Below are 27526 nucleotides of genomic sequence, written 5' to 3'. Positions count from 1 at the left end.
TAACGAAATCTTCCTTTGTTTCATGTGGTTTCAATTTACCTATATCTGGCAGCTGGATTATTATTTATAGGGTGTTGTCAGTTAATCGCTGAAGTGTAAGATAACCAAACTGCCACTTGTGATAAACGTTGTTTACGTAACAAGCGCGAGGCCGCTATCTCGCCTAGCTATAAATGCTATAATGCCTAGAATGAAATAAGTAGCGCTCTCCGGTACGGCGACGGCGGCGCGCGCACCTCCCGCCGCGCGTCGCTCACGACAGTCACGACCGGCTGGCCTGACCTGACTGCCGCAATCTAGCAATAGCAGTCAAATTCACTTGTCGTCGTTGTTTGATCTTTACCTCGCGGTCTAATTAAGTGTAATATTAAAACAAAACTATTATTCGAAACTGTGCCCATGGCCGACAAGGAGTATATTCTCGGAATGGACATAGGGACCACTTCAGTTAAAGTGTGTGTTTACGATCCCGATACGAAAGAAATAATTGCTAAACAAAACAAGGATACTGCAGCCAACATTCCCAGTGACCAGGGCATCGAGGGGAACAAGCAGGATGTACCAAAAATAGTTTCAGATGTGCACTACTGCGTGTCCCGACTGCCGAAGGATGTTCTGCGGCATGTTAAGAAAATCGGTGTTTGTGGCCAGATGCATGGAGTGGTGCTGTGGAAGAACACTGAGAACAAGTAAGTTATACCTTAAACTATTCTAAAATTAACCCAACTCAGAAAATACAAAAGTAAAATTATATCTTCAAACCACATACCTACACACTTTATAGTTTTCAACACTTCTCGCATTCTAGAGGCGATGCGAGTAAGTAAATAAAAAAACTAGAACAATGCTGACAGTTATTAATTAGACAATTTTCTACTACAATTATTAATAGAACTCTCTATGTTACTCAATGTTGTGTTTGTATTATACTTCTACTTACTTATTTAATTATACAGTAGGTCGATCGACTTTAGTTACTATGAAAGTTATTTTAAGACGGCTCTAATCTACTAAAATCGACTATGAACTTAAAACCTCGTTAATATGCATTCCACGTCGCAGATACACGATTAATTTTCTGAATGATAATTAGTTACATGTCGTATTACACGCAAAGGAAAAAAAACCGGCCAAGTGCGAGTCGGACTCGCGTTCCAAGGGTTCCGTACATTACACAATTTTTAACAATGTATTTTTTTATGTGAAACGTGATTTTTTTTTAACCCGTAGGGTCGGATCAAAAACTAAGTAATTAAGTCCGACTCACGCTTGACTACACATTTCTAATAGGTTTTCCTGTCATCTATAGGTAAAGATAGTAAAGGTAGTAGTTTCGGAGATAAAGGGAAGGGAATGGTAATTTTTTAGCTATTTTCTTAAACAACTTCTAAACTATTTATTTTAAAATTACAAAAAAAAACATTTGAGATTCTCAAAATGAGCTCGTTTATTTGATATGTAACACGATATAGTTTGAAAAACTTTATTTTTTAATTTTCCCATTTACCCCTCAAAACTTTCATTTGTTTACCAAACAAATGAAAAAAATGAAATGAATGAATGACGAATGTTAGTGTTTGTTTTGTTGTGTAGGTATGTGTACCAAATTTCAACTTAATTGGTCCATGAAATAAAACTATGAAAACGGATTAAATCGCGTATATTGAATTTATAATACATCCCGACGTTTCGAACCCTTTACAGCGTTCGTGGTCAACGGGTGACTGAGGAAAAATTACAAAGTGCAATAATACCCACATACTAAAATAATGAACAATCATAGACTATAAACTTTAAGGCTAAGTACATGCAAAATCGGTTCATAAGGCTAGTTATACACTACAATTATTTTCAAGTAAAGATACACACATATATATACGCGATAAAAACTACGCCGGCTCCAACCCTACACCACGGACCCGAGAAGATTTAATTCCCTCCTAAATTGTAGGAGGGTATCCCAATATGGGACCGGCAACAAAAAATTAATTAATTAATTGGTCCAGTAGTTTTGGAGAAAATGGGCTGTGACATACGGGCAGACATGACAGACAGACGCACGAGTGATCCTATAACGGTTCCGTTTTTTGCTTTTGAGGTACGGAACCCTAAAAAAGAAAAATTTGCTAGCTCAAGGAAACATTCTGTTCGGGCTGTCGGAAGTACGGTCGGGGTAGATCGTTTTGCGCGTATCCCTTTCCCTTTTGGTAACCTACACCACGCAAGCGACTTAATCTCAAATGACCGTAATAAAAGCTAGCCTTGAGAATAAATGAGTTTTCGTTTCATTTCAGGGCTTGGGACAAAGTGGAAAAGGACGGAAACGTGATTAGATTTGAAGCCGTTAGGGAGAACATGTCGGCGTTGTACACGTGGCAGGACACGAGATGTAAGCCGGAGTTTTTAGACACCCTGCCCAAGCCTGATTCCCACCTAAAGTGTTATTCAGGATACGCGTGCGCCACGTTCTTGTGGATGCTTAAACATAAACCTGAAATATTGAAGAACTTCAACTGCTCAGGCACCGTGGAGGACTTTGTAGTGTCAATGCTTTGCGACTTGGACGTCCCCGTTATGTCCAACCAAAACGCTGCCAGCTGGGGTTACTTCAATACTGAAAAGAACGAATGGAATGTTGACATATTACAGTCGATCGGCTTTCCGGTCAACCTCCTTCCGAAAGTTGTGAAAAGCGGAGAATTCGTCGGTAAATTGAATTCTTCCTGGAACGGCATCCCTGAAGGCACACCAGTAAGCGCGGCACTAGGAGACTTGCAATGTTCGATATTGGCGACTCTAGAAAATAACCAGGACGCTGTCTTAAATATTTCAACGTCAGCTCAGCTTGCTATTATCGCCAATAGCATAACCGACCTCGGTTGCAGCACCGTTGAGCATTTACCTTACTTCGGGAACACATATTTGGTCGTAGCCGCCTCACTGAATGGAGGAAACGTTCTCGCAACATTTGTAAAAATGCTGCAGCAATGGATGCTGGAATTCGGTTTCCCTATTCCCCAGTCGAAGCTTTGGGAGAAGCTGATTACGATCAGTTCGGCCGCCCCGCCGCCGACGTCGGAAATGAAAATAATCCCTCATTTATTAGGCGAGAGACATGCGCCGACAGCCAAAGTCTCGGTGGCCGACATTGACCTGTCCAACATTCATCTGGCTTCGGTATTTCGGTCGCTGTGTGACAGTTTGATTCAGAACTTGCACTCCATGATGCCTAAAGAAATATTGCGTAACGCGAATATTAAAAGAATAGTTGGGAACGGGTCGGGATTGTCGCGGAACGTAGTTTTGCAGCGAGCCGTGGAGCATTACTACAGCCTGCCGCTGGAGTTTACGTCGGGGGGAGATGCGGCCAAAGGTGCAGCTGTGGCTGTGGCGGGGAAATAAACTATTATAGTGACAGTACTTGCCTACACTGCTGTCACTAAATCCTCCGTAAAACCCCATTGTGATGTAAGCGCTAATAAGCGCAGAACATTAAAGCTCTGTAACCTTTGTGGTAAAAAAGGTACCTAGTTTTTAGTACCTATACCGTCATACCACGACCGTCATGGTCACAGATATAAATATGAATACAATTTTTTACAATCGGAAAACAATGTATTTTAGTTTTAAGCTGTGGCCAAGCATATTATTAGACCAAGCACGGTTGTTATATTTTATTAGTAGTTGTAGGTGTATAATATATACCGCTAGAAAGTAGACAATAATTAGGTAATTTAATTTCCTGTTTATATCAATTCAAGTTGAATGTGATGTATGTTGTATTAGTGTTAGGCTAATGTGTATTTCTATAGTCTGTCAAGCCATTTCCGTCAATAGAGAAAAGCGAATTAAAGAAAATAAAAAAAAATTGGCGCGAAGGGTTATCGTCCCATAGAAAATTTGAATTTCGCGCCTTTTTTTAGTGACAAAATGGTTTGACCGACTATATCTTAATGATATTGAGCCATTATGTGCCTATCTTTACACGTGCAGGCTAACGACATATTTTATAAATGTCTACATGGTCTACATTATTTTATTGGCACCGGAGTATGATGATGATTAGGGTTAGTTTAGCTTGTTCGCGTTGTATCTTGTAAATGTGTTGTAATGTAACAAACTGCTATTTTCAATTCTAATGAAAATGACCAAAATCTTTCTCTATCTATATGGATACGTTAAGCTAGCAGTTCATCTCTATTCTTTCTTATTATATTTATGTACAGTCAGCATAGTTATTAGCTTGGCACCCCTGCATACATAGGTAATTATACATATAAAGGGGTGCTTTTGCTGACCGTACCTACCTACATTTAATAGGATATGTTGTGACAAATGTAATGTAAGTATTTGATGGGTATTTGTATCATGTTTAAAGTTGTGTTTAAAAAAAGTTGTATAAGACTATGGTAAACCTGTAGGATGCAATACAATCACGCGGTAGAAAATTTACATCAGCTGGGCTGATATTGGCGTATCGTAAATTTTGTAGATATCATATCATATTTGCACTGAGTATAGAGGTATACTTGCACAAGTTGTACGTCGAAAACAAGACAATTCCATACATAAGATACATTCTTCGCTTTATTACATACAAGGCGATAATGTGCAAAAGTGTAACCATATTTTTGCTGTCAAAGGCACTTTGAAAGACTTATCCCGAGATAATGTTAGTTCTTATCTTTAGAAAAGTATTAGGTACCTACCTACTCATTAAAACGTACCAAAGTTATAAATTGGCTTTTATTCTAATCCATTTACGTACAATGCCATAATATTTAGGTAGACAGTAATAAATGTCTGTTTAAACTGAATACAAGGTGACTAAGTGAATTTGTATAACGCCAATAGCATAATAGAGGTCAAGCCGTGACTAAATACACACTATGGTGACTATTTACTTCTTGGCTTGTGAAGATATTTTTTTTACATTGAAAATTATAACAATATGTACATGTTTGTTTTACGTTTGCTTTGACTAAAAGGTGTATTAAAAATTTGAAGATACAAGATACTTGGAAAGAACCATTTTATTTTAAACTGAACTGTCGCCTGGTGACTATGGACTATATTATTTATTTTAAACGAAGTACAAGAACAGACAAATGATGGACTCTATGGATGGAGTTTAGTGATATCTCAGAATAATGACTAGTGATATATTATAGTTATATTACTGGATTGTTTAGTGAAATAATTGTAGGTAGGAGGCGGAGGTCCGGCGGGGATCATGTTTGAAAGGGTCGTCTCTTTCAGATCAATCTAAAGGGCTCTCCACACTCGTGCGCGAATCACGGCGCGAAGCCGCGAACGCGAGTGTGGAGTCTAGTTAGCTAATCAGCGAAATCGACTCCACACTCGCGTTTTCGGCTTCGCGCCGCGTAGTCTGGAATGAGCTTAAGACACCATCGCACCGCACCAAGTTCATTGTGCGATGCACCCATAAGTAAGAGCGACAAAAAGAGATATCGCTTTCTCGCTCTTACTTATGGATGCGTCCATAGATATAGTATAGTAGTTATAGACAAGAAACCGAGCGACCGGGTAAGAGAAAGACATATTCATGAATTGACAGGTTAATGTATGGCAGCATAATCCTTTTTCTCTTTCACTCTGATAAATTTCGGTATTTCGCCATCGCCTCCTACCTATGTTGCCATAACCCGACCATGAAAAAAAAACCGGGCGGCGATAAGGACAAAGCATGGCACTATTTTCTCTTTCCTCTTATAGGAATCGCAATAAGACTATCTTTCTCTATCAAAGAGTGTCAGGCCCTTGGATGCGTCGGACAATGACCTTGGTGCGGTGCGATGGTGTGTTACGCCCTTAAGACGTTTTTCTTAACGGCTACACTACAGTGTTGCCACTTTTTAATTTCTACTCTTTTTTGCCAGACTGTACATCACAGATTATTAACTAGTTACTTCGCTGTACATGCGCCTCGTGCAATGTGATCGTCTAGTAATGTGTGAACCAAAGCTGTAGAACGCATTAGTTGATATTTAAGCTTTGAACGCTCCCAGCAGGGAAATGTCACTGTCGTTCATAGACATCTGTCGTTGGCATGTTGGTCAACTCAACTGCCATCTGTCTCTCTGTCTGTCAAATGGTTTAGTCGTGTACTGTTTTGAAAGGGGTACCGTAACGTAAAGTTTTGTATTAATTTACATTATTTGCATTAGCACAAAAAATTTAAATACAAACCTTACTGTCCCACTTAATGATCACAGTCTTCTCACAGCACTGACGATGTATAACCAGGTCACATACTTGTCGCGTTAAATTTCATGCCACAGTGAATAACTCGAACATTACAATGGAGAGCGACAAGAAAGTTGAGGACATGGATATTCCGACTGCGGAAGGGAATCTCTTGGAGCAGCCCGTGGAGGCGCGGGTAGCGGCGCGAAATCCGCTCATGAAAGTGCACACTTATGTGGTGGCGCTGCGGCCGTGGTCGCTGAGTGCAAGCTTACTGCCTACACTGTTAGGTGCTGCCCTGGCCTGGCGTCTGCCCGGCGAGCAAGCCTTCAGCTGGCCCGCGCTGCTGCTCACGCTCTGCACAGTGCTCCCGGTGCATGGCGCAGGGAACGTCGTCAACACATACTTCGATTTTGTTAAAGGAATCGACAATCGCAAGTCAGATGACCGAACGCTCGTTGACCACCTCCTAAGCATTGATGAGGTTGTCTCCCTTGGTGCTATATTGTACCTGGCTGGCTGTGCCTGCTTTGTCCCCCTGGTAATGGTGTCTCCAGCTCGCATGGAGCATTTAGCTCTTGTGTATTTTGGTGGCTTATCATCCTCCTTCTTGTATACAGGAGGCATTGGTCTGAAGTATATAGCATTAGGTGATATTTTAGTTCTAGTCATATTTGGGCCTGTATCAGTGGTGTTTGCTTTCCTGGCACAGACAGGGAGGGTTGATTGGCCTATAATTTACTATGCAGTCCCTCTTGCTCTCAACACTGAGGCTATTCTGCATAGCAACAACACAAGAGATTTGGAAACTGATAACAAAGCTGAAATTGTCACATTAGCCATATTGATTGGAAAGACAACATCTTATTTACTGTATGCATTTCTACTATTTATCCCTTACATAATGTTTGTAGTGGCATCGGTGCGGTGCTCTCTGTGGTTCTTGCTACCCATGCTGACTCTGCCCAGAGCATTTAAAATAGAAAGGATGTTCCGACACCCAGACACAATGAGATATGTACCTCGTCAGACAGCTAGGCTTAATTTCTACTTCGGTATGCTCTATATGATTTCATGTTTGTTTGCTTGTAGATTACCTTTCCTCTTGCCTCGATAGTCTGAGGTAAGAAAAATTCCCAATTTACATATCTTTCTCTTGTACTTACTGAGCTTATGAAGTTGGCACACTTATGTGCATTGAATGCCTTTACTAAGATTATAAAGTACCCTTGTAAATGAAGATGTGCTGGAAATTTACTCGTTGAATAAACAACTTTGCTGAGAAATTCAGTAAAGCTGCATAATATATTGTACAACTAGGGAACAAACCAACTTAATTTTATTAAATATATTGATTTGTGTTTGTAAGTAACTTACATAGTAATGTAAATTATAAACTGAAATGAAACATGTCACATACAAAAGAAGAAGTGACCAAGCCCTCCGGTCCTGGGCCTCAAGGACCGGGACAATGTTTCTACATTTTGTAGTTGGCCTATATTGTCATTGAACATTATTCCATTATAAATAAAGTGAATATTAGAATTTATTTGTTTATATTTTTATTTATATAAGCTTTTAATTGTAGATCTGACTATGTTATGTTGCATTATATTCTGGTAGGATGTACTAGAAATACTTGAAATCAGTGATGTGTATAAATATGATATTCAGTAGTGAGTTTATTTGAACAAGTAATAACTTTAACCCTTAATTTGACACAAAACAAGGAAGGTTGTGTTCAAACCTCACTCGAAAATGCAAAAAATGGGTCAAAGGTAACGTTTAGTATTTTGAATGTTATTGAATTAAGGGTTGAAAGATGAATAAAAACTACCTCATCATATTCATGAGTGTGTGCATCTCACAATTTTGATTACTGTTAAGGGTGCTCGAAGAGACTTCATGCCAAATCATATCAGGCATCTTTAGTCAAAATGTAAGAGATGCCTTTAAGCCTTAACTCTGTTAAAGCAATTGCCTATTATTGTAATGCACAATGTGGTCAATGTGACAATAACTAATTTATTTTTAGTATATAAGATATCGTCGGCCTAAATCGCATACCTCGTAACTCCATTTTTTTTGAAAATCATGTTTTGACACTTTTAGATAGTACTATTCTGAACGCATCTAACGGCAAAACTCTTAAATACCAAAAATAAACCGTTTACGTTTAAAAAGCAAAATAGAAAACCTTGCAACTCCCGACCGCCATTTTTGTAAAAGAAATACCTCGTATCTCCCCCCGCCGCCACTCCCATCAGTACAGTTTGCGATGGCGTTGTGACTGCTCGTCAGTTTTGCGTAAATATTTAGGAGGAAAACGGGTGCTGAATAACAGGTATGTGTATAAGGTTCTACGATTTTACTGATTGTTTATTCTTGATAGATATTTATCATATTTAAACACATTAGACTATTGAAAATGTCCTTTGGTTGCGTGCCATGGACATACGAGGTTTGCTTCGCCTGGATCTTTACTCATGAAGATTAGTTACGTGGTTTTCTGCCGGTAACTAGATTCAAGAGCTTGCCTCTGGAGGCACCTTGTGGACACAAAAAAATCGCTTTTCAAGCCACGAAATCGGCTCATCGTGATGAGAACCGCTCGTCATAAACCAGAAGCTTTGCCGCATAAAATGTGTGTGGATCAATGTGGCTCTAGAATCCTCATTTCGGGATCTGACTGAGATGCGTGCGAAGCGTAGGCTATAGAAGGATTTGATTTCAGAGAGAATCCCCAACCGGGAGGATACAACAGCCCCATCAGTTGTGGTCAGCTTCGTCAGGTGGCTTCTTCCAAGGGACTGGACAAAAACTTTTGACCCCCGATTGCTTGCTCAATGAAGCGTGTATTGGAGCACCGGAAGTCACGTCGTACTAGTTTGCCGATCTTCTTGTTTAGAGCCCGTCGCTGTGAAGACTTCTTCCACCTTCCCTCCCTTCCTTCTTCTTCTGCAACTTGGCAGGTGGGTCTTTCCCATCGTTTCATTATGAGCCTGAGGGTTTCCTCTGAAAGCTTCGACCTCCCGGCTTTACGCTGTACTTCGCAAGATCTCATACCTTCTTTCCTGAGCATTCCAACCACATTTTTGAGGGTCTGGTTTATGTCAACGGCATTTGTGCTTTCCACGGCAGCGAATCGGTTCTCCAGGTTCGACTGAAATGCTTTAGATCCTACCATGGTTTGGAGCAGCCTAGGTCGGATGTCGGAGCCTGGACTTATCAAACGGACACGTTCGAGCTTATGGTTGTATTCAGAGAGCCTCTAACAAGTCGGTGATCACTACCGGTGTTGAACCTGTTGATCACTGAGACGTCTCTGAATATATAATAATATGCTTTTTGTGATCTCATTTTTTGTCATAGTCTCTGGGCTCCATCACGTCCACTTCCATGTTCCTTTGGGGCTATTTCTTGAATAAATAAATAAATATTATAGGACAATCTTACACAGATTGACAAAGTCCCACGGTAAGCCCAAGGAGGCTTGTGTTATGGGTACTCAGACAACGATATATATAATATATAAATACTTAAATACATAGAAAACACCCATGACTTAGGAACAAATTTAGTATCTATTCTGTGCTCATCACACAAATAAATGCCCTAGAATGGTTGAAGAACGAATTCATCAAGAAAAGCCCCTCTCTCGAGGAAGTTGACAAGCATTTGGCCCCTATGATTCTGGCTACCCAAACCATGGGATCCTACTACCGACTCGCTGCAATTCTGTACTCCCACTTTAACGTGGGAAGCCAGAGGAGGCTTTCTGTTTTTAAGTTTAATAAATATTTTTTAATTTGCAAGTTATTTTTTTTAATCCACAATTACCTTGTTGAGATCAAAAGATTATCCTCTATTTTTACGGATTTTAATAGCAAAACTCTTAACTCCCGATTAGCTTTCTAGAAATTTTGAAGAAAAACTAGTAACTCCAAATTTTCCAGGTTCAGGTGATTTAAAAAAAATAGGTTTTAACAATCTGATGGCTAAATTTAATTTAACATTATCTAAAAAAAATACTAAGTAAGTCTTCATGCAAAATTTTTGGTAATGAAGTTTTTTGTGCCTCCTGTAAAATTTGGTCAAATTGAGTTACGAGGTTTGCGATTTAGGCCGACGATATTTAATAGTTTTTCGTGAAATATAATGTATAAATGAAATATACTTCAAGTTTTTTTATTCTAGTTTTTCTGTTACCATGAGAGTATCATTAATGTGCTGATAACTGTAGTATTTTTTAAACAGCTTGGGTACAGTGACAGTTGTCATGGATATGGCATCTGTCACCATACCCAAGCTGTTTGAAAAATACTATAAATTAGAGGGTATTGAAAATAGGGATGTCTACTGATTTGAATTGAAGTTGAACAGTGATAGCAAATAGTTTATTTGCACAAGTATGAGATTGCTTTGGTTTTCTTCCAAGCATCTAATGACTTTTATCTTGACGTTCTTGACACACCAATCTGTTATTTAAGTCAAAGATGTAGATGCGTTTAATAAAAGCCTTGCTGACTTCAAAACATGAAAAGAAAGAAAACGCAACATAATACATTTATCATTTTTATTGATATATCAACATAAAGAGACCTTTATCATAAAATCTTTATAATAAAATAAAGATAAATACAAATCAAATTATAATACAGGTGAGACCATTATGTTCAGAAAATGGGTTTCACTTAGGTATGTTTGACCAGAATTAAATGATAAATTAATTTAGTGGCAGTGAGCAGGAATTTTTTGCTAATTTGAACTATTATCAATATTATAACTATTGCCTATTATTATGCAGATCAATGCGAAATATCTACGTAACTGTAACATTCTTAAATGAAAACCATTTCGAGTGATGATAATGATAACTAAGGGATAAAGGAACAAAATTACACCATTGTAATATTAATTGAGATATAAATTCATGCTAACAAAGACTAAACATAATATCACTATATGCAAATAGTAATAAAATTTTGCACAAAATAAGTCATGAACATTCCATACATTATTACATAAATACATATTTCATCACACTTGCCCGTAAAAGGTGCATTTTCATTCAGGCGCGCAGGGAGTTAAGGGAGTAATACATTGAATTACTTCCAAGAGATTAATGTTCTTTTAACGATGTCACCCTATCATGCGAATCAAAAATAAGTTTATAAGTGAAAACACTTTCCTGTTTCTATTCATTAATTTGTGGTTGGAAAATTGTATATCTGTGCGCCGAATGGCTCTATACTCTTGTCAAAAATTAACAAAAAAGGCGGACCAATATTTATGATTTCCTAGCAAGTGTGATGAAAAACGTTGCGTAACACGGGCGCTATTCAAATTACAAACTCGAGTCGTAAGAACCCTCCAGCCTGCATCGTCTAGTTTCTATTTGACTCTCGTTAACAATTTTGGCCATATTGCCCTTATTGCACTATGAAAGTAAGTCATTATTTACACTAATTTAGGGTTTTTAATCGAGCTAATTGATGTTAATAGGCTTGCGTGAGGGTTTTTTTAAAACTTACAGAACGTGACGCCTACCATTCATATTGCTACTCAACGAGGCCTTACATTACTCGAAATATTGGGGTCAGAATATAAGTAAGTAGGTATCTGAGAATTTAGGCCTTTGATAAATGTGATGTCAAATAAAGCTACATGCGAGCGGATACCTAACTGCGATCAGATGTTTGAACAGCTTGTCAACTAACTAAACGATGGGGGTTTAGTCGGAACAGCATGACACAGGATACACCATACTTAGAATAATCTCACATTCATGCCACGGACAATAGTCCTCCTGGAAATATCCAGTCAATAGTCTTTATATATGCGATAGGGTAGATATATACATCAGACTTTGTTTGTTGGCTTAAGGATCTTGCGATGTCGAACCTTTCTTTACGCGCTGCCATTGGATGATTCTCTCTTTTAGATCGGCCGCTGAAATAGAAAGCAACATATGGTCAGCATGAATTTTAATATAAAAAGTCTATTAACATTTATATAAAGCCTGACCAGGAATATATGATCACGCGCCATGTTGCGGAATTTAACTGGAACTATTTTTTTCATACTATACTGAACTGTCACCCTATACATGCACAGCAATAACAGCGCCCTCTTGACAATGATCATATATTACTGGTCAGGCTTTAGTAGTTTAGCAGTGAGATGGTAACTGCAGAGTTCGTTACCTACACAAATATAGTATTCCAATGAGACAAAGATCCAGACAAAAAAGAACTACAAGAATCCATCGAATTGGAAACTAATTTGACGGTTCTGATAATACGGTAAGATCTAAATCTGTGTTCAAGAGCAGAAACAAGCATGAAGGAAACGAATTGGCACCTGGACGCAGCTGGTCTTCGGTGAGCGGTTGCCGGTTGAAGGGGTCAGTGGAGCTGTTGAGCAGGTGCCGCAGGATCACCGATCGGTCCATTACCTATTCATAAAACAAAATCCAATTAGAAAAATCTTATTTAGGTATCGTTCCCATTCAACGTCAAAGTGCGACGTCAACATTTTTCGATACTTTTTAATTTCGTCAGCTTGTCAGCGAGTTTTTTCTTTGGAGAGTGTTTTCTCTTAGAAAATGTACAGTCAAGTGTAAAAATATGGGTGCACACATCATACTCAAAAATATGTCCCGTAGCTCTTATTAAACTTAGAATAAATCTTAAAAGCGGAAAAATTACTGCCTCGGATGAGACTTGAACTCACGGCCTCTGGATCATAGCTCTTATGTCAGCGAATTAAGAACTATGGGACATATTTTTGAGTAAGTTATATGCACCTATATTTTTACACTTGACTGTACTCGCAGCCAAAGGCTAGAGAAATGTATACCTTTTATTCAAACGAGATTTAGAAGAAATAAGAATTTAGCAAGAAATGGCTACTCGACACTCTTTGCTATAGAACATTTTTTATAATAATGGGTATTTTTAAACGTGTATATTGGTATTAACAGGAATTGTGTTCAACGGTAATATTTTGTAAAATGGGATAATTAACGTACCTTCCCGGAAGGCAAAAGCACGGGGTCAGTCATGAGGGTATCCATGAGTGGATCTCTGAACTCTTCTGGCGCGTCTGCGAACTCGTCGTTCTTTTGTTGATTCGACACTGAAATAATACATAATTATGTCCATTATAATGTACATGTATATAATAATGTATATCTAGGATATATATCCTGGGCCATTGAATTCAATTGGGACCCCAAATCCGTTTTTAATCTAGTAGTAACAGTTGACGAGAAAAGACTGGATAAATGTATGAATATTAAGCGTTAATCTAACATAATTCGACTAAGTTCCACAATAAGCTCCATTAAACACAGAAAGGTAGATGAACATAGAAAGTAGCATTAGTGTTACTCACCTACGATCTGGTAGGCGTTGTCAGCGAGTGCTAGGAAGCGCTCGATCTCAGAGCGCGTCTTGATGTTGTACTTGCCGAGCCGCACGGCCGCCTCCTCGAACAGCTCCTTGCGGAACGATCGCTGGGGATAAATAGATTACGTCACATCTCATTCTTAGTCTACATATACATCTTATATCCAATTCCACCAATCCAATCTAAAACTCTAATCTCCAATTCTTCCAATCCAATCTAAAACTTAATTTTATACGATTAAGTCCCGTCGTTGTGAATAATAATGATATTCTATATTATATGTATCGTGGTCCGATATCAATCAGGGACAGTTTTTAGATACCAAAAATCAGGTGAAAATGTAAAAAAACGGTGTAAGAAATTATGTAATTTATTATTAAATAATTCTGATTCATTTTTTAATTTATAATAAGGAGGTATCTCAATTCTATGTCAAAGGTGTGTTTTTATTTTAATTTGAATTGCTAAAGTGGGCACACCGAGCACGCAATTTTGCGGCTGGGTGTATGTCATAGTTGGTCAAATCAAACTGACAGTAAACAAGAAGGGTGCTAGTGTAAGACAAAGATAGCATGATTATCTCGGTGTATGTTTGAAATAAGTAAAGTATATATAGTGGCAGTAATACCTCGTCAGCGGCGAGCGCGGCGAGGAAGGGGGGGGAGTCGAGGTGCAGGTAGATGTCCACGAGCTGGTATATATAGTGGCAGTAATACCTCGTCAGCGGCGAGCGCGGCGAGGAAGGGGGGGGGAGTCGAGGTGCAGGTAGATGTCCACGAGCTGGTATATATAGTGGCAGTAATACCTCGTCAGCGGCGAGCGCGGCGAGGAAGGGGGGGGAGTCGAGGTGCAGGTAGATGTCCACGAGCTGGTATATATAGTGGCAGTAATACCTCGTCAGCGGCGAGCGCGGCGAGGAAGGGGGGGGAGTCGAGGTGCAGGTAGATGTCCACGAGCTGGTATATATAGTGGCAGTAATACCTCGTCAGCGGCGAGGAAGGGGGGGGAGTCGAGGTGCAGGTAGATGTCCACGAGCTGGTATATATAGTGGCAGTAATACCTCGTCAGCGGCGAGCGCGGCGAGGAAGGGGGGGGAGTCGAGGTGCAGGTAGATGTCCACGAGCTGGTATATATAGTGGAAGTACCTCGTCAGCGGCGAGCGCGGCGAGGAAGGGGGGGGAGTCGAGGTGCAGGTAGATGTCCACGAGCTGGTATATATAGTGGCAGTAATACCTCGTCAGCGGCGAGCGCGGCGAGGAAGGGGGGGGAGTCGAGGTGCAGGTAGATGTCCACGAGCTGGTATATATAGTGGCAGTAATACCTCGTCAGCGGCGAGCGCGGCGAGGAAGGGGGGGGAGTCGAGGTGCAGGTAGATGTCCACGAGCTGGTATATATAGTGGCAGTAATACCTCGTCAGCGGCGAGCGCGGCGAGGAAGGGGGGGGAGTCGAGGTGCAGGTAGATGTCCACGAGCTGGTATATATAGTGGCAGTAATACCTCGTCAGCGGCGAGCGCGGCGAGGAAGGGGGGGGAGTCGAGGTGCAGGTAGATGTCCACGAGCTGGTATATATAGTGGCAGTAATACCTCGTCAGCGGCGAGCGCGGCGAGGAAGGGGGGGGAGTCGAGGTGCAGGTAGATGTCCACGAGCTGGTATATATAGTGGCAGTAATACCTCGTCAGCGGCGAGCGCGGCGAGGAAGGGGGGGGAGTCGAGGTGCAGGTAGATGTCCACGAGCTGGTATATATAGTGGCAGTAATACCTCGTCAGCGGCGAGCGCGGCGAGGAAGGGGGGGGAGTCGAGGTGCAGGTAGATGTCCACGAGCTGGTATATATAGTGGCAGTAATACCTCGTCAGCGGCGAGCGCGGCGAGGAAGGGGGGGGAGTCGAGGTGCAGGTAGATGTCCACGAGCTGGTATATATAGTGGCAGTAATACCTCGTCAGCGGCGAGCGCGGCGAGGAAGGGGGGGGAGTCGAGGTGCAGGTAGATGTCCACGAGCTGGTATATATAGTGGCAGTAATACCTCGTCAGCGGCGAGCGCGGCGAGGAAGGGGGGGGAGTCGAGGTGCAGGTAGATGTCCACGAGCTGGTATATATAGTGGCAGTAATACCTCGTCAGCGGCGAGCGCGGCGAGGAAGGGGGGGGAGTCGAGGTGCAGGTAGATGTCCACGAGCTGCGACAGCAGCCGCCGCGGCTCCCACCCGTACTTCTCGGGCCGGCGGACCTACACATTACATAACTGTCATGTATCATCTAATAGAAATACACTCGAAACCGTTCTAGACCGCGGGCCAGGAACAGTTTTCCATGACCAATCGCCTCCCGGGCGAAAACTCGTATACTGGTTAACGGCTATGTATGATAAACCCTCGTGACGTCAGCTGCCGCTCCGTTGGTGGGTTGAGGAATGGCAGCAAATAGTCTATAATTATTTTTTTTGTCAGATGAAATTATTGTTAATAAAACAAATCGTCAGCCGGTTGTATCGCGGTGGAAAGACCGTGTCACGCGTTTCGGTTGCTGCCATTCCTGAACCCACCAACGGAGCGGCAGCTGACGTTCACGAGGGTTAACCGCTATACGAGTTTTCACCCGGGAAGCGATGACTGATAAAATTTGCGCCTAGTTCGCGGTCTATTAATTTAGCCGCATTAGTTAATATGCAGTGAACGGGCTCCCGATAGCACCCGTGTGCTTCGCTTACAAAATTGAAAATGCCCGGCGGCAAAATAATCATGTCAATACACGTCTATGACCGTTTCACACAGAAGTCTGATTTTTTTATACCACGTCGGTGGCAAACAAGCATACGGCCCGCCTGATGGTAAGCGGTCACCGTGCCTATGGACGCCTACATCACCAGGAATATTACATGCGCGTAATGTTAGAAATAATAAATGTGCGGCATTTGTCGTTTACCATAAGAACGAAATTTGCCTGTGACACAAATAACCTGTCAGATCAGAGCGTCCTTATGGCAAGCGACAATGGTACCTTTAGTTTGAAAACGCCACATGTGTTCTTTGAGGCTGTTTTTTAAAGGTATAAGATAAGAAGTTATAATGTACCTTGAGGTTCTTGCACTTGGGTCCGCAGAGCTGCTGCAGGTTGAAGTTGAGCATGGAGGCGAGCCGCTCGGCCAGCTCGGCGCGCAGGAACGGCTCCTTGATCTCCACCGTCAGGTACTCCAGCATGTCCACTGTTTCTCTGCACATTTCAACATATTTAAAAGGTGTGTTACAAGTTGGCATCGCAATGAAAACAAGTAGAAAAATATTTTCCTATTTGTTCCCGACGGGGACGACCGGGAATCAAGTTACTTTCGTTAAAACTGATAAACGAGACTAGATTTCAGTTATCTGCCGAGGGTCCGTTTCAAAGGGTCGGTGATGAACTTTTTAGTTTGGTAATTTTATAATGTATGTTAGGGTGGTGTTCCACTTGTCTAATATTCGATCAAATGTGCATTGCGGCTCACTCTCTCATTAAGCAAAATGTGAGACGCAAATACAAAATTTGATCAAATATTGGACCATCCTGAAATGGGTTAATGGTGATTTTGGTGAGTAAACACTTCAGGACACAGCAACGGGTCGCGTAATATAGAACACAGTTGTGCCGTTATACCTGGCGAGCGTGAGGTAGGAGCGGCACTGGCGCTCGTCCTGCGCGAGCGCACGAGCGCGCGCGTCCGCCGCCGCGCCGAGAGCAGCGCTCTCCTGCGCCTCGTGAATGCGTTTCAGGTACTAAACAACAATTCAAATATACTTATTTTTTATTCCGTTTTCTCAAAAAAAAATCACATGCTCAAAAATTAAAAAAAAAAAAAACAACAAATCAGCATGCATAAATGAATCCTCATGTCATCCAGAAAAAAAACTATAAGACGATTTTTGTCTAAGTCCATCATTCGGACTTTTTTGTTGATTTTTGAGCAAATTTTTATAAGAATTTCCGAGAGATAGTAAAAACAGCCGATTTTTATGATATTTTTTTATACTTACAATATTATTTAAGTAAAGGTTACAAGTAATTTTGAAACATTGTCAAGTAATGCAGAAGAATTATAAAAAAAGATTCAATATAATTGATCTAAAGTTATAGTTTTCCCCTAATTTTCAGTTTCCTATTGACTGCTGTTTTATTGCACAGAGCTGTATGTATGGGAATTCCCAATCGAATATAGGACAACTTTTCTTATTTTTCTGAGTTGATCAACTCATCCGACATAAACAATGTACACATGATTCGATTATCGGGTACAGGATTCCTTTACCAAATCCCAATTTAAAACTTAAATGGGACCAACAAACTATGACATATATGTATATACCCTTCCAACAAAAAATTTCATTTCCAAATCGATTTAACCATCTTAGAGAAATCAAGGCACATTTAAAATGTATACCAGATCTCAATTTTTTTTGACGACGAATTTAGAAGCTTTCTTTTTAAAATTGGTTAAAAAATACCAATCCCAGTAACAACCTTACTGCAATAGAACTCAAAACCATACTCAAAAATGTAAAAACCATTGCAACGATTTGTAAAAACTATTGAATATGACGTCCTTACTTACAAAAGTATATATTCCCTCTAGTTTCTAGTAGTATTAAACAGTCGTTACCGTAAGACACTCGTCGAGAAGAAAAGTGGTGTCGTTCATCAGCATGTTGATGAACTTGACGAACTGCCGACCTGACCGGGACTCCTTCACTATGGCCTGAAATATACAACGACATTTAGATTTTTTTTCAAGTCCAAAACAACTATTGCAAGGAATTGATTCACCCGGGATTTTTGAGAATAGAACGCGTTGAGAAAAACTGGTATTTTTGGAACCATTTTTTAGACTAGGGGGGCTCATTTAGGCAGCGCACGAACTTGCATGCATGTTTAGTTACATTGCGGACTAATCGGACTATTGAGGTTACATCCAATTCAGTCAACTGATCAAATCCCGCAATGTAATGAAACTCGCATGCGAGTTCCACACCGTCTAAATGAGCCCTAAAGCATTATATTATAGTTTCCAGTCTCAGATATAAATAGAAAAGCTGACTTACTTGTTTGTGAATCGGCCGCTCCCACATTCCCTTCAATATAATGCTAATATGGAATCTGATAGTAAATTTATCATAAAACTCCGTGCTCTGTCCCGTCGTCTCAATATCCGTGTAGAATTTCATCAGGGCGCTGGGCAGGGCCGTCTGCGACATCGGGTGGTCCATGAACTTCTCGTACACGTTCTTCAGCTTCAATGGCACGGAGAGGTTGATCACGAAGAGTACTTCGACGATCTTTGCGACTAAATATGGGTTCTTGATGAGATGGGAGTTGCAGATGGCGCTTAGGAGCCAGGTGATGATGGGGTCCTCGATGTGGTCAGCCACTACTTGGGGTACATATCTGAAAGGCGGGTTATTACAGTTAGGTAAGCTTTACAATTTGGTGCCGTGATCAGGATATATCGATTAATATTTGTTTATTCTATAAATATAATTCGTTGTCTGTAAAACGGGTGAAAGGTGAATTAATATTAGGTCTGTACAATTTGGTGCCGTGATGAGGAATTATTCCATAGATAGAAATCAGTACATAAAAATGAAAAAATATAGGTATGTATATCCAATCTATGGAATAATTCGCATTTATTTGTGTGATGAGCACAGATATTTGTTCCCGAGTCATGGGTGTTTTCTATGTATTTAAGTATTTATTTATTATATATATCGTTGTCTGAGTACCCATAACACAAGCCTCCTTGGGCTTACCGTGGGACTTGGTCAATCTGTGTAAGAATGTCCTATAATATTTATTTATTTATTTATTTATTTTTATTCCAGTACGGTGTATGGTGGCAAATTAGTTCCGTCAATTCTTTACATTTTAGTGCCGTCACCAGAATATATTGGATAGACAATATTTGTAATTTGATGAACATGTCTATTTGACGAGTAAAACGAAGTAACTCGGACGGTTCAACTAATAGGAAAGTAATTACACATTTAAAAGCAAAGCAAGTTCAGACGCTTTTGGCCATAGTTATCGCAGATAAAAAGTGTTAGACTCACTGCACGGCGAACAGCATGAACTCGGCGACGTCCTCGACGTACCACTCGGGCAGCGCCTGGAAGGCCTGCGCGGCGCCACCGCCGCCGCCGCCGCCGCTCCGGGCCGCGTCCAGCCGCGCCGTCAGCAGCGCGCACACGCTGGAGTAGAACTGCACGCTGCGGCGCATCAGCTCGCCGTCCAGCAGCGCCGTCTCCGCGCATTGCTTTGATCTGTTCGATAGACAAATCGATTCTAATTTTTACACACAAAACTAAACTCTGTAGGCTCCATCATTCGTCGGCCTAATGATTTGACGTTTATTAAAATCGTGCAAAAAATAATAGTATCGACGGTACAAGAATGGCCTGGATATAAACTGCCATAAATGATAAATATTCATCATCATCATCAGACCAATGTGGATGTATCCTGCTGGATGCCTGCCCTAAAAATCTCTAAAAACGAATCGCAAAACCTACGAGACGAGAGCCCTCTGCTGCGCCTTTTACTTCGCAATTGCCACTCAAAAACCTTTCTGCACCAGTGGCCATCAGTTCCATGCATTGTCTACTGCAATCGATCAACTGTAATCAATAACCGATGGGGCCGACCGGCGCACACGTGGCAGGCTGGCGACGCCGAGCTGCGGGCGGCAGCAGCCGGACCGAGTTGGAGACGCGGAGCGCGAGGCACAGGACAACAGCGGGTGGCGACGTCTGACGGAGGCCCTCTGTACCGACGACAACAACAAACAATAACCGCACCTGTGTAGTCTCTTGATCTGCCGCCTCCACCGCCGCAGCAGCTCGCGGTTGCGCAGCGCGGAGAAGCTGTTCCGCCACTGCGGCTCGGCGGCCATCAGCTCCTCGATCACCTTCTGTAGATCGCGGAATGCTCTGTGGAAAAAGAAAGTAGTACATAAAAACTGGATTTCAATAGTTTTCAAGTCGCTCGATACAATAACATTTTTTGTTTGAACGAAATTCCTTATCGGACGGTTGGCGGATTTGATTTTGATTTAATTTAACCGTCAGACCATACTATTGAGAAATATGTAATGAGACTAATGAGAATGAAAATGAGGATGAGGATGACGGATACGGACACGGACATGTCCAACCTCTGTATGTATTTCTTAGTTTTATTTGCAAGAAGTTAATTTATTTGTCAAATTTCCCGCTAGATGTCGTTGTACCATGTGTTGAAAATCCTAGTTCGCGGTGTTAAGATTTTTCCGAGAAACATGACGTCTGGCCGGTACTAAATATTGTCAAGCTTTTAAACCAGTGGAATAAAATACATTATTGTAAAACCACAAGTGCTTCATTTTTGGGCCCTTTTTACATGGTCCTTCGAACCGGATGAGTTCGGCTAGTGGATTCGGTAAACTTCGGGCCAACGGACGCCAGCTACGGTAGTGGATTGCTGCCAGCGGTGTTAAGGCGAGAAGAGCCTATGTTCCGGAGCAACGTGTAACGTAAGCATTGCATCGTGACGTCAGCGGTGAGAAGCAGCAGTATGAAGTAAGCGGATTATATGTGTGACCGTAGTGAAGTGTCAAGACAACCGTGAGTACATTAAAATTATTACGTAGTGCAACTGTCAAAGACTTAGTGAAATTTCAACAAATTTGAACTTTTCATCAAGTTTCGACTTAGAAAATTCGTAGCAAGTTTGGACTTAGAATAGTTTCGAAGAAAGTGGAACGACGGGGAATCCACGCCCAATTTTGCCTAGATTTTGCTAAGTTCCAAACACTTAGAAAGTTTCATCATGGAGGCTCTTATAAAAGTGCAACAGGACTTGTATTTGAGAATTGATAAGGCTCAAACTAACTTTAAAAAATCGCCTAAGGAACGACTTAACTCTGCAGATTATCTTAGCACAAGATTAGAAACCTTAGAATCTTTGTGGAATCAGTTTGTGACAACTCATACTCAAATCATTCAAGATTCTACTACACATGAGTTCAACGAGTATGTAACTGAAGACATATATTCGAATGCGGAAGAGTTATTCATGGATTACAAGTCAGATCTTAAAGTTGCCTTAAACAAACTTAACGTTTCAGTTCCTGGAAAGAGCACTCAGTCTACCACTATTGAGAATAGGTCAGATGTTGGTCAAGGCAAGTCGGTGATGGTAAAGTTACCAAAGATTACGATTCCTACGTTTTCAGGGAATTATTCTGAATGGACTAGCTTCAGAGATCTATTCACGTCGCTCATCCACAAGAATAGAGATTTAGACGACGTCCAAAAATTGCACTACCTGAAAGGTTATTTAGTCGGTGAAGCTGAACAGCTTCTGCGTCACGTACAGATCACACAAGATAATTACAGCGCATGTTGGGAGAAATTGGAAAAGCGCTATAATAATAAGAAGTATCTTTCCAACTGCATTCTCAAACGTTTCATGAGTCAGAAGAATATTACGACCGAGTCCGCGAATGCACTCAAAGAATTGCTGGACACTACGAATGAGTGTTTAAATGGATTGAACAACTTAGGCATCGACACAAATACATGGGATATAATTGTGATTCATATCATTTGTCTTAAATTAGACAACGAGTCTAGGAAACAGTGGGAACTTAAGATTAGCGAGTCTTCTGATGATTTGCCCACACTAAGCCAACTTCAAGAATTTTTAGAAACCCGATTTAGGGCATTAGAATTTTTGGATGGGAAATCATCGAAGACAAGTTTTGTTCCTAAGAAACCCAATGCACAATGTAGTAGCAACTTAAAAGTGCATCATGTAACTGAGGTTTCTTGTGGCTATTGTTCAGAAAATCACAAATTATGTAATTGTAAAGGTTTTGCAAAAATCGATGTTGATGCTCGACGTGATTTCATCCAGTCCGGTAATTATTGCTTCAATTGCTTAGGTTCAGGTCACAACGTATATTTCTGTCGCCAATCTACTAGATGCCGAATTTGCAAGCGCAAACATCATTCTTTACTACACCCAAAAACTAGCACTCAAGCAACCGATTCACAAGTCAAACCTACTCAATCGGTTGAAGGTGATATTGTTGCACATGCAACAACAGCTCCATCATCATCGTGTGATGGGCCCAATAATGTAACAACGTGTTTTTCGACCAGTCGTGGACAAGTTTTCTTGCCAACGGCTTTGGTTCAAGCTCAGTCGAAAACAGGTTCTGGTATAACCCTCAGATGTTTAATCGACCAATGCTCTGAAGCCTCTTTTATTACGGAGTCTGCAGCACAACTGCTGGGACTGAACAAGGTTTCTTACAAGAGCACAGTCACGGGACTAGGCGGTGAAGAGAGTTCACCTGTGAACTCTAAGTCGGTGGTAAATGTTACAATTTTATCACTCCTAGAACCTGACTTAGAAGTGAACGTGCATGCTCATGTTTTGGGCAAGGTAACATCGAATCGTCCGAGAAAACGTATTGTCATTGATTCGTGGTCAGAACTGTCTGAATTAGATTTAGCAGATTCCACATTCAACATTCCCGGCAAAATCGACTTGCTCCTAGGGGGAGAGGTGTACGGTCAAATACTTTTAAACGAAATGATCAAAGCTCCACAGGGAGCACTCATCGCTCAGCGAACGTCTTTAGGCTGGATCGTTTCAGGGCCAACTCACTTAGGTGAGTCGGAAATTCGTAAAAGTGTTAGCGTTAACCACATTCATTTAGATGAAAATGAGCTGCTCAAGAAATTTTGGGAGCTCGAGGCTGACCACAATACGACAGATCCCAAGCAACATTATACTGAAGACGAGAAGAAATGTGAAGAATTTTTTGCAGCTACCACTGAACGTGATAGCACCGGTAGATACATCGTGAAACTACCATTTCGTGATCAAGATCCCACTTGCAAACATGGCAACTTTGTGCCTATTGCGACTAAGCGTCTCAACCAATTAGAGAAGAGGTTCGCAAAAGATGCTGAAATGAAGAAACGCTACTCAGATGTCATCAATGAATATCTTGAGCTAGAACACATGGAAGAAGTTCCTCCAGAACAGGAGAACAACCCAGATGCAGTTTACTTGCCACATCATGCTGTCATCCGAGATGACAGATCCACGTCAAAGCTTCGGGTTGTGTATGACGCGTCTTGTCCTGGCTCTAATGGCGTTTCCTTAAATCAAGACCTGTTGGTAGGTCCAACTCTGCAACCTGTTTTACGACATACTATTCTTCGTTGGCGTTGCCATCCCATATGCCTGGTAGCAGACATTGTAAAAATGTACAGGCAGGTGAAAGTTCATCAAGACGATGTAGATTTTCAACGCATTCTATGGCGTGAAAACTCGGGAGAGAAGATAAAGCACTTGAGACTGCTCCGAGTCACCTTTGGTACGGCCTCAGCACCTCATCTTGCAGTGCGTGCGCTTCAGCAAGTAGCCCACGATGAAGGAGCAAATTATCCAAACGCTGCTGATAGGGTCCTCAACCATTTTTATGTGGATGATTTGTTAACAGGCTGTGAAACTGTAGAAGAAGGTAAAGTAGTATACAAAGAGATGAATGAACTTTTGAAAAAAGGTGGATTCGAATTACAGAAATGGAGCAGTAACAATGAAGAATTAATAAGTTACATGAAAGAAACTGATGTCAAAGAGGAAGGAAGTCTCCAGCTGAAGATAGACGCTGTTATGAAAATTCTAGGACTCGTCTGGAATCGCCGAAATGACGAATTTGAATATTCGGTACAACTTCCTCCACTCAAAGTTCCTATAACAAAGAGAAGTGTCATATCTGACATATCAAAGCTGTTTGATCCACTCGGTTGGTTGGCCCCAGTGATCATAGTAGCCAAGATTTTCATCCAGAAATTGTGGCTTTCCGGAATCGATTGGGATGATGAAGTTCCGCCACAATTACTGAAGAATTGGTTAAACTACAGAGAAAGTCTAAATCAACTTACCGAATTCAAGCTGCCCAGATGGAACCACGCAAGTTCCAATGTGACTGCTGAACTTCACGGATTCTGCGACGCTTCTAATGAAGCGTTTGCTGCTGTTGTATACTTACGGACTATAGATGAAGAAGAAAATGTGCACGTGTCACTGATCACGTCCAAAACGAAAGTGGCACCAATTAAACAAATCTCAATTCCACGCCTGGAATTGTGTGGGGCTGTGTTACTCACCAAATTGCTGGTTGAAGTAGCCGACGTTATGAGTATCAGCAGAGCGAACATTCATGCTTGGACTGACTCCACAGTGGTCATTTCTTGGCTAAATAGTCGTCCAAATCGATGGAAAACTTTCGTCGCCAACCGTGTATCTGAAATAATAACGTCAGTAGAGCCACACCAATGGTCCCATGTCTCGTCGAAAGATAATCCTGCAGACTGCGCGTCTAGAGGCACACAGCACCTGAATAAAGAAGAGCTCTGGATAGAAGGTCCGTCATGGCTGAAAAATAAAGAAATCAGCTATAAAAAACCAAACATAAAGGATACTAACTTAGAAGAAAGAAGCACTAAAGCATGCTTCGTGAATACTTACGATGATAATGATGTCACAGCAGAAGCTGAAGAAACACTTATTTCAAGGTTTTCTAAATTGTGGAAACTGCTACGCGTTCTAGCTTTCTGTAAACGGTTTTTGAAATGTGCTAGAAAAGAAAAAGTGAGTTTGTGGTTAACTAGCAGCGAAATCCAAGAGACCTTGAAAATGTGTATAAAAATTGTTCAGGCAAATCATTTCAAAGAGGAGTTGAAGAACCTGAAAGAAAATAAAACGATTAATAAGAAGAGTCAACTTACCTCACTAAACCCGATTGTAGATGGAGATGGTATCCTGAAAGTTGGTGGAAGATTAGAGCACGCTGGAATTAGTGAACAGATGAAGCATCCAGTGATACTTCCACATAAGTCGCACTTAACAACTTTAATCTTAGACAATGCACACGAAAAGACTCTGCATGGTAACTCGCAACTGATGCTCCATTACTTGAGATCTAAATATTTTGTAATCGGAGCAACCAATTCCGTTAAGTTGTTCGTTCGCAAATGTGTGACATGTGCTCGCTATGCCGCTGCATTACGACATCCACTGATGGGACAGTTGCCGTCAGTTCGAGGAACTGTCAATCGCCCTTTTTTCCAGAGTGGTGTGGACTATGCTGGTCCAATAAACATGCGCACCTCAAAGGGAAGAGGTCACCGCTCTTACAAAGGCTACATCTGCCTTTTCATTTGTATGGCTACACGAGCAATACATCTTGAAGCAGTCAGTGACTTGACAGCTCAAGGATTTATTGCGGCCTTTAAGCGCTTTACAGCACGTCGTGGTCATTGCGCTGATTTGTGGAGCGACAATGGAACGAACTTCGTAGGAGCTGCTCGTGAGCTAAAGCAGTTATACGCCGAAGAACGATCAAGCGTGGCTGTGGAAATTGCCGATCAGCTTGCTACAAACTCCACTAATTGGCATTGGATTCCTCCCCATTCTCCAAACTTTGGAGGCCTCTGGGAGGCGGGAGTCAAATCCACGAAACATCACCTTAGACGAGTGATTGGAAATTCCACCTTGACATTTGAGGAAATGGCAACGGTTTTAGCTCAAATTGAAGCTTGCCTGAACTCAAGGCCTATGTCAAGAATTAATAGTAGCAACAGTGATGATCCTATACCACTCACTCCTGGACATTTTTTAGTTGGAGAGCCCCTAGTACTTTTGCCGGACTTTAACTATGAAAGTACCAATGTAAGTAGTTTAAGAAGATGGCAGCTAACACAGAAAATGGTTCAAGATTTCTGGCGCCGATGGTCGCGTGAATATCTGACACAGTTTTACCACCGTTATAAGTGGGCCCATCAAACACCCGAGCCAGTGGTAGGTAGTGTGGTGTTAGTAAAGGAAGATAATTTGCCTCCAGCAAGATGGTTATATGGTGTAGTCACTGATAAACACCCAGGTCTGGATGGAATCACTCGAGTAGTTAGTTTACGTTGCAAAGGAAATATTATCAAACGACCTGTTGGCAAACTATGTTTTCTGCCAATAGAAACTTAGATCGTTAAATTTGTTTTGTTTTCTGTTTCTTACCAAATATAAGTTGAGGTTTTTAATTTGGTATCATTAGTTCAATTTAAATGCAATGTTATTGCAGTATGCTGAGTTTGTTTGTTCACGTTTTGAATATCACATGTTACAATTTCCCTTACACCGTGCCATGATATGAATTGTATTTTGTCACAGTTAGTTGTCTTATGGTGGGCGGAAATAAGGACACTTGTGTTATTATTGTCCTTGGTGGGCGGAATGTCCAACCTCTGTATGTATTTCTTAGTTTTATTTGCAAGAAGTTAATTTATTTGTCAAATTTCCCGCTAGATGTCGTTGTACCATGTGTTGAAAATCCTAGTTCGCGGTGTTAAGATTTTTCCGAGAAACATGACGTCTGGCCGGTACTAAATATTGTCAAGCTTTTAAACCAGTGGAATAAAATACATTATTGTAAAACCACAAGTGCTTCATTTTTGGGCCCTTTTTACAGACAAGAACATTAAAAAAAGTACCTACGAAGTTTGTACAATAAGCAATTCACGAACTACCCTTATCTATACCCTACGTTATTTCTTCTGGGCGTACTCGGGTACGAATCTCTGAAAGCAAGGCGATATCTAGCTGTGGTTAAGTTTGCATTAGGTATCATACACAACAAAATAGAGTGCACGGGTCTGGTCGAAGATGTGGTTAGGCTATACGCTCCCAACGCGCGGTCCCGCCTGCGCTCAACGCCTCTCCTGGCCCTCTTTTACTCTAAAGCTTAAGTAGAGTGAATAAGAAAGATGCTCGCAATTTGCGACCTTTGGTGTTCGCGGTAGGCCCTCAGAAGTGATATGTGATATGT

General features: G+C 41.2%; 4 protein-coding genes across 4 annotated transcripts in view; 2 read left to right on the top strand and 2 right to left on the bottom strand.

Annotated features, from left to right (window-relative positions):
• The first annotated feature begins 264 nt into the window (after positions 1–264).
• Positions 265–3413, top strand: LOC134746454 (sedoheptulokinase-like). The gene is made up of 2 exons (XM_063680842.1): positions 265–689; positions 2295–3413. Exons 1-2 carry the CDS (start codon positions 400–402, stop codon positions 3400–3402), a joined length of 1398 nt encoding a protein of 465 aa, XP_063536912.1. The 5' UTR covers positions 265–399; the 3' UTR covers positions 3403–3413.
• Positions 3414–5921: 2508 nt separating this feature from the next.
• On the top strand, positions 5922–7211 carry LOC134746495 (ubiA prenyltransferase domain-containing protein 1 homolog). Its single transcript, XM_063680902.1, has 2 exons — positions 5922–6748; positions 7122–7211. The coding sequence occupies exons 1-2, from the start codon at positions 6323–6325 to the stop codon at positions 7164–7166; spliced, it is 471 nt and encodes a 156-aa protein (XP_063536972.1). The 5' UTR covers positions 5922–6322; the 3' UTR covers positions 7167–7211.
• Positions 7212–7340: 129 nt separating this feature from the next.
• LOC134746518 (serine/threonine-protein kinase mTOR-like) overlaps positions 7341–27526 on the bottom strand; it is an 83707-nt gene continuing 63521 nt past the window's right edge. Inside the window, exon 14 of the mRNA XM_063680932.1 lies at positions 7341–7356. The gene's annotated coding sequence lies outside the window, so the exon portion shown is untranslated. The remainder of the gene's footprint in view (positions 7357–27526) is intronic.
• The window catches only part of LOC134746520 (ubiquitin conjugation factor E4 B), a 35537-nt gene continuing 18779 nt past the window's right edge, over positions 10769–27526 (bottom strand). The window contains exons 9-19 of the mRNA XM_063680934.1: positions 20442–20573; positions 19698–19907; positions 18690–19032; positions 18251–18346; positions 17251–17369; positions 16692–16830; positions 15734–15847; positions 13606–13726; positions 13241–13347; positions 12571–12664; positions 10769–12159 (exon numbers count right to left, since the gene is read on the bottom strand). Of these exons, the coding sequence (XP_063537004.1) occupies positions 12089–12159; positions 12571–12664; positions 13241–13347; positions 13606–13726; positions 15734–15847; positions 16692–16830; positions 17251–17369; positions 18251–18346; positions 18690–19032; positions 19698–19907; positions 20442–20573 (1546 nt within the window). The 3' untranslated portion in view covers positions 10769–12088. The remainder of the gene's footprint in view (positions 12160–12570; positions 12665–13240; positions 13348–13605; positions 13727–15733; positions 15848–16691; positions 16831–17250; positions 17370–18250; positions 18347–18689; positions 19033–19697; positions 19908–20441; positions 20574–27526) is intronic.

This window comes from Cydia strobilella, chromosome 13 (genome assembly GCF_947568885.1).
Source record: "Cydia strobilella chromosome 13, ilCydStro3.1, whole genome shotgun sequence".
Taxonomy (NCBI): domain Eukaryota; kingdom Metazoa; phylum Arthropoda; class Insecta; order Lepidoptera; family Tortricidae; genus Cydia; species Cydia strobilella.
This window is presented reverse-complemented; position numbering and strand designations above follow the sequence as displayed.

Bases quoted from the DNA above. Each gene is read 5' to 3' on its own strand.
- LOC134746454 (XM_063680842.1), top strand. From the start codon at position 400: ATGGCCGACAAGGAGTATATTCTCGGAATGGACATAGGGACCACTTCA. The intron at 690-2,294 runs GTAAGTTATACC...GTTTCATTTCAG, and splicing joins TGGAAGAACACTGAGAACAA to GGCTTGGGACAAAGTGGAAA.
- LOC134746495 (XM_063680902.1), top strand. From the start codon at position 6,323: ATGGAGAGCGACAAGAAAGTTGAGGACATGGATATTCCGACTGCGGAA. The intron at 6,749-7,121 runs GTAATGGTGTCT...TAATGTTTGTAG, and splicing joins GTGCCTGCTTTGTCCCCCTG to TGGCATCGGTGCGGTGCTCT.